Below are 13755 nucleotides of genomic sequence, written 5' to 3'. Positions count from 1 at the left end.
AAGAGCCACAGCAGAGGCACTTCCCTACTGGGCTACCCTGCAACAGGGACAGAAACCTCTGCTACCACAAGCATCTATTGCTGCCAGTGTTGGCTATGCCTGCTGACATGCCTGTCTGTTTGCCTTCATCTAGAGGATTGGACTAGACCTTTGAAGGTCCCTTCCAACCCAAGTCACTCTTGTTCTCCCATGGCTTTGCAGGTACGCAGGACAAAGACTCACAAGTAACCTTTCATTCTCTGGCTGTCACATTGTGGCTGCTGCATTATGCTGGGCCTGTTCTCTGCAACAGCCTCCTGTAACTTAAGGCTTTGCTGCATAGAGTTTAGTCAGTTACTTGAGGTCAAAGCTACTGAGGTGCCTAAGCAGGGCAGCCCCATCACAAGCTCTGATGCACTTCCGCATTCTCACGGGTGGCAGAATTCATTTTTTTCGTCAGCAGCACATGATCCAGACTTTTTATCCTCTCCTTTTTGTCCCCACAGGAAGACCTTACAGAGGAGAAAAAAAAAACCCCAAATACACTTTCTGCACAACTCGTGCAAACTTGGGGGGCTGTGTCACACCCATCCCACTCCCTTGGTTTCTGCCTTTGTTCCACCACTGCTGTTGTTCCCTGTGCTGGGGGACAGACTTCAAATGGCCCTATCCTTCAAAACCTGCCCCAGGGATTTGAACCTGCAGCATCTTTTGGGGAAAAGAAAGAATCAGCAATCAGGACCTCTGGCTGGCCAAAGGTGCAACAGAAACTTGCCTGTGGGAAAGTGTGTCTCACTGCCTCACATGGCAGGGCTTCTGTAGCAGAGATGCCAGCTTTTGGGGCCTATCCTGGTTTTAGCTAGGGTAGAGTTAATTTCTTCTCAGTAGCTGTTACAGTGCTGTGTTTTGAATTCGAAATGAGAATGCCGTTGAGAACACACTTGGTTTTTGCTAAGTCTTGCTTATCCTAACTCAAGGGCAGTTTTCTTCCCCTTGTCTCATGCTCTGCCAGCGGGAGGGAGCATAGCTGGGACAGGCCACCTGAACTGACCAAAGGGATATTCCACACCATAGAACATCATGCCTGGTATATAAACCAGGAGCAGTTACCCAGAAGGGGGACTGAGCTGTGTTTGGAGAGTCTGGCATCGGTCAGCGGACGATGAGCAATGGTATTGTGCAGTACTTGTTTGGTTTTTTTAAATATCCTTTTTATTATTTACCATTATTATTATTATATTTTCAATTATTAAACTGTTCTTATCTCAACATAAAAGTTTTACTTCAATTCTCCTCCCCATTCCACCAGGGGTGTGGGGGAGAGGGAGGAGAGGGGAGGGATTGAGCAAGCGGCTGCATGGTGCTTAATTTCCACTGACAGGGCCACATCACAGCACACAAGGGAACAGCACTAAATAGCACAACTACGGAACTCACTCCCACAAAAAAACCCCTAAAAAAACTACTAAATAAAACTGGTAGGGAAGAAAGAGCTATGTGGGCAAAGAGCATTTTGCTAGTTTTCATCTCTGCTTTCCACTGTGCATTTATTTTCTCTAGATTTGTGGCTTTCTGATAGAAAGGCAACTCTGTTGTTGTGTTCTTTTTTATTATTAACAACTTTCACCTTTCTCATTACATCAGTAGGACACTTCCTCGGTCAGGCTCTAATGAACATGGCTCATTTGTCTGTCTCCCTCCCTCTCCACTCTGCTTTTTGTCTGCTTGCTCTTTGGGTAGTAATTTGGTGTGTTGAGCTCTCACCACCTCCGCTGCCCCTGGGGCTGGAGTTCTGACGATGCTAAACAGTTAAAATGCAATGCAATTACAGGCAGTGCAGAATAGCAGAGAATAAGCCAGCAAAAATTCAGCCGGGCATAACGCTGCAGAGACGGTGTGCCTGTCAGTCTCCAACTCCAGGAGATAATTTGGGCTTTTTAAGAAGCAATAATTGAGCCTCTTGCATATGCCACAGTTATGAACTAGTCAAAAGCCTGTTTGCTCTGCAGCCGAGAGCACCAGATGGATTGAATAGTCCCTGCAGTTCTTCAGGGGTGCCAGCTTTACACTTCAAGAATTTCAAGCTCCTGTAGTTGTAAGTTATTCCTTTGACAGCTTTTATGCATAAGAGTGCCTTGTCTGAATTTAGCTGGCAAAGTGAGGGAGGAAGGATGAGGAAGAGTTTGTCAAATGAAGCCCAGAGCTGAATTTGGTTGCTCACATCATCCCAAGAAAAGCCCACATGAGAGAGAATACCATGTCTTACCCTCAGGCCTCAGATTATGGCAAGTGCAGGATGCGGCCACAGGTGCCCCATGCCATCCAGTTTGATCACACTCAGACTCTTTCAGTCCTATTTTCATTAATTCCACATGCATATTTCTGAAGAAGACTCAGTGCTGTGAAGCTCAGCAAAGAGCTGCTACTAGAAACAAAGTAAGTGGAGGGAGACTTTTCCCCTGGGATTTAGCAGCTGACCTCAGTAGAGGACACCCAATGCAAAGGGCAGAGAGGAGGTGATTGCAGGTACCTGCAGCTGCTTTGCTGACCATCAGGGATGATTGGCCTTGCAAGTCAAATCCCAAGGGTGAGCTACAGAAATCTTTAAAAGATTACCAAAAGAAGCCCCCAAAAGATTATATTCTTGACTAATGATAATTTGTACTAGTCTCACTGAGGATTGCATTTCACTTCTTATGTCAAAATGTGTCTTTGCTTGACTCAAGCAAAGGTTATGGCTTCAGATATTTTTCCCAAAATCTTCACAGGGAAGTGCAGGTAGATAGTCTATTAGAGAAATATATATTAAGACTGTTCAGAGTAAGTAAATACATTTTTGAACCCCTCTGATGGTAGGCAGTAGTGAGTGGCTTGTTCTGCAGAACAAAAACCCAGGCATGTTTCTTATTGCTGGGGCTACTTTGCTTTGGCTGATTTGGAAGTGTAGGTTCCGCTTAGCCCTGCAGTTACAGAAAAGACCACCTTTCAACACCTTTTAGTCCCAAAAATATGGACAGGTACATGCTGTCAGCACTTGCTGGCCATGTCCCGTGTATCTCCCTGTGACTAATGGGGATATTTCTGCCATCCAGCACTCTGGGTCCACATCAGCACCCTGGATCTAGGAACTACTGCTGGCTCCTCGTTCCCTCTGTAGACAATTTGCTTTTGCAGTAGGAAAGGTAAATGGTGATGATGGTGATGATGATGATGATAGTGATGGTAATGGCCATGGTGGCAGTGCACTCCCCGGCGGTTGCTTTAGGTCTTTGCTTCACTGCTTTTGCTCACTGCTCTCTTCTGTTCTGCAGGACAAATGCTGGACACAGCAGTTCACAGTGCTACATTCTTGCGATTGCCCTGAAGCTTACAGGCCTTTCAGAAGAGGAAGAGCTTCACATAAGCTGACAGTGCTGCTGTCATCAGCTGACAGTGGAACATTATAACCATTGTAACCATATATAAACATAGCAAGGAGCAGCTTGGACCATAAACGAGCTCTCTAAATACCTACCAGTTACTCTCAAAGAAAATAGTTTTCTTTGGATGTGTGCGCAACCTGCTGCTCTTTCAATCTACAGAGCACAGAAATTACAACATTTGCAGCAAAACATCCACCTGAGTGCATGCTGAAAAATAGAAGGCCTCTCATCCCAAGCACTACCTGTTTCTTTTCTCCCATACAACACACACTGGTCACAAGAACTACCAAGTTTATGCCTTTAGCACCTTTCCACCAAAGTCAATGACTACACTGTGGTGAAAAGAATGAGCGCTTCTGACTGGTCAAACCAAGAGTGTTATTTCCACCTACTGAAAGATGTCTCTATCCACCAGCAAAGTCCGGCATAGATGAGCAGACACACTTGACTATCTTTAAGTTAATCAATACTTTATTTATAATTAAATTCAGGAAAAATGGAACTATACACAAGAATAACTATATACATGAAGGAAAAGGTCTTTACATGGCCTATCCCTCAAGATCCATCTGAGTCTGTCCTGAGAAATAGAAGTGCTCATATATAAATGGAATGATACTGTTCATGAGTGAGTTCTGTCCTGCAGATTGGACACGTGTTGGCAGTCTCAAGGGCAACAGGGAGGCACTGACTGCAGAAGACATGGCCACACTGGGTTGACAAAAACAGTCGTTCACTTTGCAGAATCTGAAGGAAAGAAAACCACAGCATGTATTGGGAGGAAAGAATTCCAACTTGCTGCTCTGTTGGCAGCAGAGAAAGGAGGCTTGGAATATCTGGAATCAGTCCATTACTGCTAGAATGATGAGGGACCCAGAGAGCTGCCAGTGCCATCTTGGCAGGGGTTTCTCTCTCTGTGTACAGCACCAAGAAGTGACTTATGGAGCTTCACAGCAAGGTTTGTGCTTCAAGGCAGCTCCCCGTAGCAGCTCACATAAGACAACTGAGTTGCACAGCTCCCCCTCTGCCCCCTCCTCTCTCCAACAAAGCAGAAAGGATGACAATATGTGAATCCTTACCTCTGAGTAAAAATCCATGCAAATCGGACACCTAATGGTACCCTCTGGCCATGCCCTAGAGAGAACAGAACCACAAAAAACATGCAGCCATTAATATCACTGCGCATCGAGGGTTACCGATATATAAAATGTCATATAATCATCTGACTGCACTGACTGGCCATTGTCCATTTGATTTGAAGAACCCTGCAAATCTTTAGCTCTGTTTGCTGCATGTAATGAGGAGTTTGGATCTCCCTGGTCTAAAGGAAACAGCATCTTGGTTTTCATGAGGAGAAAGATGCAGTCAGTCACCCTGCTCTAGGATTTGAAGTAACAGGAACCTCTAGCGCTGGGCAGTCAGTGTATGGCAGCATTAATTTCCAACAGGTCATCAATAACAGCTTTGTAACTAAAGCATAGAGCTGTCCTCTGGGAACTATTAATTGCAGAAGGAAACAGGGCCTGATGCTACAGAGTAACACTGCAGAGGGCCTTGACAAGTCCAGCCCCAGGAAGGACCCTTTGGTCAATGTTAAATGCGGCAGCACCAAGCTCTTTCAGCCTGGGCTAAACAAAGCCGGAAAGTGCACTCAGCAGAGAAGCTTGAGACTCAAGGAACAAAATATTCCTTTTTTTATATTAACCAAGTGGTGGGATTTGTTCACTGACATACTTAAGCAACCAACACTTAAAGATCTACAAATCCAATGGCAAAATGCACTATGGTTTAGAAGAGTAGAAGCCCTTTAGGTGGTGTATTTAAGGCCTGACACCCAAAAGTACCATACTCAAGTTCTCTCCTACATTGCCTTTTATCAATCCAAAAGGTTCAAATATTAAAACCTGCATGGAATTTGCCCAGCTGCTGCTTCCGATCCCATGATGCCAAGCCTCATCAACACCAATTTCCATATCTGACATCACTACTAGAGCTTGGCAGGAAAAGCAAACGCTATACTTTTTGAACTATGGCCTGTCATTAATCCCCTTTTCTTGCCATACACCCATACTTGTCTTTAAGGTTCTATGCAAAGTTGTTCATCTGCCTTTGGCTGCCTTTTTCTCCTGAAGTGCAAATGGTATCATTTGATCATCATGCAACACAGGAGAAAGAGGGAAATAAGTAGAGTAAGTGAAGGCTTCAAAGATAAGCCAGGCCATAGCAGTATAACTTCATCCTGCCTCTATTATAAAAAAAAAAAAAAAAAAAAAAGAAAAAAAGAAAAAGGCAAAAAATTCAGTCACATACACATCATTATCTATCGCTTCATCTTCATCATTGCTACCCAGTACAGAGCTGTCTGACTGTCGCTGGCTTCTTAGTGTAACGTTTCTCCTTTGCTCTTCATATTCTGTAATTTAATTTTGATAAGTTAGATCTATTATTCTCTCTCTCCCTGAAACTATGCTTGAAATGTATTATTATAAATAGTCTGTAATGGTTCCTATTCAGCTGGGTTAAAAGCAGTCTTAAACAAATTAGTTTCCTAAATATTAAGGCTGAACCCTTCCAGACATTGTGACTCTTCTGCTACAGACTGACACAAAACATTTGCTCTGTTCACTCTACAGACGGCTAAAAATATGACCTGAGAGACTCTCAGTGTCTTAAGTTCCATAGAGTTGCACTACCTGTAAATAAATTTGCCCTATAAAGGGAAGCTCCTTCCCCAATTTTTACTAACAGAGTCTGCTGCGATCCTGTGGTGAGGAAGGGCAACAATTGCTGTCTGATGGGGGAGAGAGAGGTCTGCAGTCAAGTTTCGAAGGAGCACAGCAACTTAGCACATACACAACAAAAAAGCCTGGAAAAACAGAGTGCTTTGTTCAGAAAGTTTCATAAGGGACAGAAGAGGTGCTTAAATCTAAAACTGTTCATTCTAGAGGTGCTGTGCTTCCTCATTGCTGTATGATGCTAAACCGTTGCACTCTTTTCGTCTGCATTAAACCAGACCTCACCACTCAAAGGAAGTTTCTATCCAATGTGTCTTGTTAAGGACAATCCTTGGAAATTATAAAAAGACTTGAAGCAGTGTTTCCTTAGAAATTGTAATCATTTCCCTCCTGAGTTAAGGTAACTTGAAAATGGAGTTATATTGCCCAGTTTCAAGGGAAACCAATTTTTAATGGCCTGGTCTGTAAAATCCAGAGAGTTAAGAACTGCTGTTTGATTTTTAACTCTCAGAAACTGCAGGTAACAATGATCTCTGCTACTCCAGTGTCCATGTAACAATAATCAAGTACTAACCAATTACAAGTACAGAAAGTTTCACCAAATTAAAATTTCTTCCTGCATAAGTATTCAGCTACAACTTTTATTGCAAGGACTTTCCACTGTGTCTGAGAGTGGCTTCCAGACAAAGATTGGATGCTTTCTCTAAGCCACTGGCCAGAGGCTTTAGCACTGTCCTTTGCCTTTTGCTAACAGTTTCAATCCCTGCTGCTAGAGTTTCTTGGAAAAGACAAACAAAAAATAATGATTAAATTTAAGACAATTCCATTATCAACTGTAAAACATTAACTCACCTTCAAGAAGCTTCATCAATACATATGCGAAGGGAGAGAAAAGAAAATACAATTAGATGTTGTTGTGAACTCCTGATGTTGCATGCAAACAGCAGTTCAGCAATGCAGTTACAGTGAGGAATAAATGGTTATTGCCCTCTTATCTTGGGTAAGAATGTTCAAAACAGGAGTCAATCAGCTGCTGTGCCGAAAACAAATAAATAAGTGGGTCCTGTAGGTTCTCCTTCCACTGCTGCAGTGGGGTAGAAATAAAGGCAATATAGGAAGAACCTGAACACCCCCCTCCCTGCTCCCCTGCTTCAGTTCCCTAGCTGGATTTAGGCTGGAGGTGTTTGTTTCCCTCTTTCTTGCCCAAATAGGCAAATTCAGCTGTGATAGCCACAAACACTTTGTGTAAGATAACAGCTGCTGAAGAAAGGAAACCACAACAGGGACTGGGAGGAAAGAATTCCTGTTGGCTGCTCTGTTGGCATCAAGCAAACAAGATCTGCAGTCTGGAGTATCTGCAATCTGTCAGTCACTGCTAGAACTATAAGGAATCCACTGCCATCGTGGAAAGGGTTTCTCCCTCTATGTACACCATAGCATCCCACATAAGACAAGAGTTGCACAGCTCTCCCTCTCCCCCTCCCACAAAGCAGAAAGGATGACATGTGGATCCTTACCTCTGAGTCCTCATCCACCCAAAACAGAGAACTTGCAGGGCCTGCTGGCCATATGCTAGAGAGAACAGAATCAGAAAGAACAGGCAGACATTAATTTCACCAGGGTTAATTAATTGCATCCCGGGTTACTGATAAATAAAATCTCAGAAAATTAAACATCTGCTGTTCTGATTTAGCAACATCCCAGCCCAACAAAACAATCATTCAAAGAATTTTTATGTACTGTAGTGTAGCTCAAGTCATTCTGTAAGAAACATTCGATAAGGATGTCATGAATAGAGGAGAAAAAGTTTTCTGATGTATTTTGCTGGTTGGGTTTTTTTAATTAGTTCTCTTCCAGACAGGCCACTATATTTCAAGTCAGATTTTTCACACAGGATCAAGCAGACCTCAAAAGCTGGGGACAAACAGGTTTCTACTGTAGAGCAGAAATTGGACTTTAGAGAGAGACTTTCTCACATACTCATCGTAATCTCCTTGTTCCTCTTCATTGTCACTCATCAGTAGCACTGCTGAATTATCTGCTGCTCTGAAAAAACGTGGGTATTGCTGGCTCTGCTGCCACTGCTGCAATGGGGTAGAAATGGAGGCAGCTTAGGAACCACCTGAACACTCTCCTACCTGCTCCCGTTTAAATTCCCTGATTGGTTTTGTGCTGGAGATCTTTCTTTCCCTCTTTTTCCCCTAAACGGGCAAATTCAGCTGTGGTAGCCATAAATACTTTGTGTTAAATGAACAGGTGCTGAAGAAAGGAAATCACAACAGGAACTGGGAGGAAAGAATTCTACTTTGCTGTTCTGTTGGCACGAGGCAGACAGGACTTGGAGTATCTGCAATCTGTCAGTCACTGCTAGAACTGTAAGGAACACAGATTTTCCAGTGCCCCAGGGGAAAGGGTTTCTCTCTCTATGCACACCTTCAAGAAGTGACGTGGGAAGACATGGTAGTATGAGCTCTGAAGCAAGGTCTGTGCTTCCAGCCAGCTCCCCATAGCATCCCATAAAAGACAACTGAGTTGCACAGCTCCCCCTCTGCCCCTTTCCCCTTCCCACAAAGCAGAAAGGATGACAACATGTGGATCCTTACCTGTGAGTCCTCATCCACCCAAAGCAGAGAACTAAATAGACTTGCTGGCCATGTGCTAGAGAGAATAGAACCAGAAGAAACATGCAGACATTAATTTCACCGTCCATGAAGGGTTAGAGATACATAAATGGTCAGAAATTAAAACAACCCCAACTGCAATTTAGTAACATCCCTGCCCAGCAACACACTAATTCCCAGAGCTTTTATGTACTGCAAGTATTTCAGCATATTGCAAGCCATTCTGTAAGAAACAATGATGTCATGAACAGGGAAGAAATGTTTCTGCAGGATTTTCTTTAATTACATCTCTTCCAGACATGCCATTATATTCCAGCTTGAAGGTTTTGCACAGAATCAAACAGAATCCAAAAGCTTGAGAATAACCTGTTTGTACTGTATATCAGAAATTAGACTTTAGACAGTCACTTTATCTGTCACATACCCATTATTGTCTCTTAGTTCCTCTTCGTCATCACTCATCAGTAGCACTGCTGAATTATCTGCTGCTCTGAAAAAACGTGGGTATTGCTGGCTCTGCTCCTGCAATAGGGTAGAAATGGAGGCTTAGGAACTTCCTAAGTTACTAAATGGAGGAGAATCTTAGGAACTACCAGAACACCCTTTGCTCTGTTCCCCTGTTTCAGTTCTCTAATTGGATTTAGGCTGAAAGTATTTCTTTCCTACTTTCTCCCCCAAATAGGCAAATTCAGTTGTGATAGCCACAAACACTTTGTGTAAGATGAACAGCTGCTGAAGAAAGGAAACAACAACAGGGACTGGGAGGAAAGAATTCCTGTTGGCTGCTCTGTTGGCACCAGGCAAACAAGATCTGCAATTTGGAGTATCTGCAATCTGTCAGTCACTGCTAGAACTATGAGGAATACACAGATCTGACACTGCCATCATGGAAAGGGTTTCTCCCTCTATGTACACCACCAAGAAATTACTTGGAGGGTCATGCAAGTTGGACCATCACAGCAAGGTCTGTGCTTCCAGCCAGCATCATAGCATCCCACATAAGAGTTGCACAGCTCCCCCTCTGCCCCATTCCCCCTCCCACAAAGCAGAAAGGATGACAACATGTGGATCCTTACCTCTGAGTCCTCATCCACCCAAAACAGAGAACTTGCAGGGCCTGCTGGCCATATGCTAGAGAGAACAGAATCAGAAAGAACAGGCAGACATTAATTTTACCATGCATCCGGGGTTACTGATAAATAAAATCTCAGAAAATTAAACATCTGCTGTTCTGATTTAGCAACATCCCAGCCCAGCAAAACAATCATTCAAAGAATTTTTATGTACTGTAGTGTAGCTCAAGTCATTCTGTAAGAAACATTCGATAAGGATGTCATGAATAGAGGAGAAAAAGTTTTCTGATGTATTTTGCTGGTTGGGTTTTTTTTAATTAGTTCTCTTCCAGACAGGCCACTATATTTCAAGTCAGATTTTTTCACACAGGATCAAGTAGACCTCAAAAGCTTGGGAAAAACAGGTTTCTACTGTAGAGCAGAAATTGGACTTTAGAGAGAGACTTTCTCACATACTCATCGTAATCTCCTTGTTCCTCTTCATTGTCACTCATCAGTAGCACTGCTGAATTATCTGCTGCTCTGAAAAAACGTGGGTATTGCTGGCTCTGCTGCCACTGCTGCAATGGGGTAGAAATGGAGGTAGCTTAGGAACCACCTGAACTCTCTCCTACCTGCTCCCGTTTAAGTTCCCTGATTGGTTTTGTGCTGGAGATCTTTCTTTCCCTCTTTTTCCCCTAAACGGGCAAATTCAGCTGTGGTAGCCATAAATACTTTGTGTTAAATGAACAGCTGCTGAAGAAAGGAAACTCCAAACCCAAACCTGCTTTTGGTGTAGCTGGAGCTAAGTCATGCAGATTCTGTCATAAAGTTTGAGGCCTTTTCTTTGCAAAGGCTCAGGAATAGCCCTATCAGGAGATACCTTCGTGCTATGCCTGCTGCATGTTCTTTGTGTGGCAGCAGTGGTATCCCAAAACTGAGGAAATAAACTACACTGTGAGCTGGATCAAAGACTATTCTTTCAAATGGCAAGAAAATTGAAAAGAAAAAGAAGTGACTTTTTTAAAGACTTCATGGAGTAATAAACAGGACTAGTTCGTACCCCAGTCAGCTGCATGTGCACTTGGCACCTCAGTGACAGGAGTACCTTAAACTGATGTTGCAGCTAAACGCTTCTTATTTGGGAAGTCAGAGACCTCTTGTCCTCTCCTTTGCTTTTTCTTTAAATCACTGGAGCAACAAGCTCTTTTAGATTACTCTTCAACTCAAGTCGAAGAGATGCTCAGAGAGATACCCAGTTAGATGCCAGAAGACAGGTCCAGGAGCACAATAAAAAACTAATTTCAGTGCAAGATGGAGAGAAGTGTGCCATTCACTGCTTACCACAACTGAATTATCATCAGTTAGGTCACTGACTTCAGGCTCAGAAGATCTATCTGTGAGATCTATGACTTCTTCAACAGCTGAAAAACGGAACGTTAAAATCAAGATCAGAGACTGCAGCAGAATGAAATGAGTTGCCACTGTGGAACAGGCTGAGGTTGGATTCAACTTTTCCCTGGGTCTTTTCTCTTCAGGAATGTGTCCAACATTTCATTCAAAGCTTTGCCCTCAAGAGTCCACAGAGAGCATCATCAGCTCTGTTTCCTGCAAGGGGCAGTGCAAGAGAAACATCAGCTGACCTCCTCACACAGTTCTGTTGGATGACCCTAATTTTACATGCTATACATGTTCCCTTCAGGGATGGGGCACAGCTAATGACACTTTTTCTTATCTTCTTCCAACTTGGGAGATCCCAGATTCAGTTTGCCACCCTCTGTAGTGGCAGCTGCAGTACCTCAGAGTAGACATTCAGACTTTGAGCAGCACTTGAGGACCTTTGCTACACAGCTCATCTCCCACTAGTGGTGAATATATTACAGCTCAGTCACAAACCAAAACAGTTGTCAGAAGGCTTGTTGTTCAGAGATGTCATACTAAGCGCTTCCTAAAATCCAAATTTCCCTTCTTTCCCAGTAAAGAGCCTAGAAATGGGCAAAAGCTCACATTCAACTGGACCCCAACCCTTCAGAAACAGTTTTTGTTCTCACAAAGCTCAGAAAAAAGCGTACCACTTTCTCTGGGGTCTACTGGCTCTGCTTCTGAGGCTCCACCTGTGTTAGAAGCCACCAGCATTCTTCGTTTCCGAGCTTGTCTGGAATCAACTGGTTCCCCACAGTGCTTCGGCTGCCTCTGAGAGAGAACAAAGCCTTAGCATTTTCCGTGGGAGTAATATTAACATGGCCCTCATTTCTGCAACAACAGTGAAAGCACATGAGGATACAGAAAACACTCCCACAAGGGCTGGAATATGCATCAAAATGGTGCTGTGGGCCATTCCAACCAGAGCACGTGACATCAAGGAAAGGACATTCCCCTGATCTCTTACCAGTTGCCTCAAAAAGAAAAAGCCTGTCCTGATGGCTTGCAAATGAGGAGAGTAGTTCACAATTATATCAGACTGTTGCTCACACTGTAAGCATTTCTGAACTATTACAAGCACCCAGAGAGATTCAAAATCTTCTATATCCCAGAACATGAAGTTACATGAAGTTTTAATAGGCTTCTGTTCCCATGCATTTGCTACAAACTCTTGAAATCCCTTCTAGAACACCCTGGAAAACATGTTTCAAGAATCAGATTTGCATTGAGCAGTGAAATACTTACTGTGCTCATGGCGTTTCGTGATCTAAAACCACTGGAAAAGCAAGCAGACACTGAAAAAAGAATGTCAGGGAAGCTACAGCAATCAATCCCTTGGGTTCCTTTAGGTAGCACACTGCTACAAAGCTCTGATTTCTCAGAGTCAGAGAATGATGTTCTTCCAAACCTACCAGAAAAGCAGAGAGATTATCTTTCTAGAATGCCTGTTCTTTGAGACACTCCCCTGCTCCAAGATTCCCATTCCCAAGTCATCAGGTTCTGCCCAAAGCTAGAGGGGAAGTCCATGAGTTTGGTACTTGATCCCACCTGCAGCTGGACCTGAAGCCCAGAATAGTCCCTCAGCCTCAGAAATCTCTTCAAAAATCATCTGCTCTCACCTGTACACTCAGTCCAGAGTTTTTCTCACAATGTCAGCAAATTGCCTTCTGATCCCACCTGGGATGGAGAAGACAGATGCTCTGCATCTGATGCCCAGCAGAGAATCCACCAACTGACTTAACAGACTCCTGGTAACCAGAGTCCTCGAAGCAGGACTGTCCATGTCAACCGCTTGGTAACATTCCATGCCCAGGTAGCAGGAGTGCACTTTGCACCCTCATAGAGTTCCAGAATGCCTTGCCTTGGAAGGCACCTTGAAGATCACCCAGTTCCAACCCCCTGCCATGGGCAGGGATGCCACCGGCTGGATCAGGGTGCTCAGGGCCCTGTCCACCTTGGCCTGGAATGGAGCCTTCCAAGGATGGGACATCCACAGCTTCTCTGGGCAGCCTGTTCCAGTGTTTCACCACCCTCACAGTTCTTCCTAACATCCAATCCAAATCTCCCCTCTTCCAGTTGAAACCCATTCCCCTTTCTCCTATGACTCTCTGACTCCTTTAGACACTGGAAGGCTGCAGTGAGGCCTCCCCAGAGCCTGCTCCTCTCCAGGCTGGACAGCCCTGGCTCTCCCAGCCTGGCTGCAGAGGAGAGCTGCTCCAGCCCTCTGAGCATCTCTGTGGCCTCCTCCAGCCCCGCTCTAACAGGCACATCCTGCCTGGATGCAGCACTCCAGATGGGGCCTTCCGAGGGCAGATCAGGAGACATTCACCTCCCTCCACCTTCAGCCTGAGTAACACTGTAGCCTTCCCATGGCTAAAGAAACCCCACCAAATGCCCTGCAAAAAAAAAAGAAACTTAAACCCTTCCTTAGCCTTTGTCCTCCATGTTTATTCTTCTGATGCTGAAAACTCTTATGAGACTGTTTTAACTTTAACCCTAGTAAATAGCAATTAAAATTAAATCA

General features: G+C 44.0%; 1 protein-coding gene across 3 annotated transcripts; it reads right to left on the bottom strand.

Annotated features, from left to right (window-relative positions):
- Window positions 1-3850: 3850 nt before the first annotated feature.
- LOC135412966 (uncharacterized) lies at window positions 3851-12988 on the bottom strand. Of its 3 annotated transcripts, XM_064651988.1 has the most exons (12): window positions 12851-12988; window positions 12477-12639; window positions 11882-12002; window positions 11154-11233; window positions 10287-10390; window positions 9834-9888; window positions 9182-9279; window positions 8740-8794; window positions 8117-8220; window positions 5712-7708; window positions 4481-4535; window positions 3851-4148 (listed from the first exon to the last, which is right to left on the bottom strand). In XM_064651988.1, exons 2-10 carry the CDS (start codon window positions 12483-12485, stop codon window positions 7354-7356), a joined length of 981 nt encoding a protein of 326 aa, XP_064508058.1. In that variant the 5' UTR covers window positions 12486-12639; window positions 12851-12988; the 3' UTR covers window positions 3851-4148; window positions 4481-4535; window positions 5712-7353. The 3 variants fall into 3 exon arrangements, with proteins under 3 accessions (XP_064508058.1, XP_064508059.1, XP_064508060.1); XM_064651989.1 differs by lacking the exon at window positions 12851-12988 and having other exon boundaries at window positions 12477-12732; XM_064651990.1 differs by lacking the exons at window positions 8740-8794; window positions 9182-9279.
- Between the last annotated feature and the right edge of the window lie 767 nt (window positions 12989-13755).

This window comes from Pseudopipra pipra, chromosome 4 (assembly GCF_036250125.1).
Source record: "Pseudopipra pipra isolate bDixPip1 chromosome 4, bDixPip1.hap1, whole genome shotgun sequence".
Classification (NCBI taxonomy): domain Eukaryota; kingdom Metazoa; phylum Chordata; class Aves; order Passeriformes; family Pipridae; genus Pseudopipra; species Pseudopipra pipra.
The sequence above is the reverse complement of the archived record's forward strand: the minus strand, read 5'-3'. Positions and strand labels throughout refer to the sequence as shown.

What these genes read in the sequence shown, in the direction of transcription:
- LOC135412966 (XM_064651988.1), bottom strand. An exon ending in GAACTAAGAGACAATAATGG is followed by an intron (nt 8,795 to 9,181) that starts GTATGTGACAGA and finishes TATTCTCTCTAG; the next exon opens with CACATGGCCAGCAAGTCTAT. An exon ending in GGGTGGATGAGGACTCACAG is followed by an intron (nt 8,221 to 8,739) that starts GTAAGGATCCAC and finishes ACCCCATTGCAG; the next exon opens with CAGTGGCAGCAGAGCCAGCA.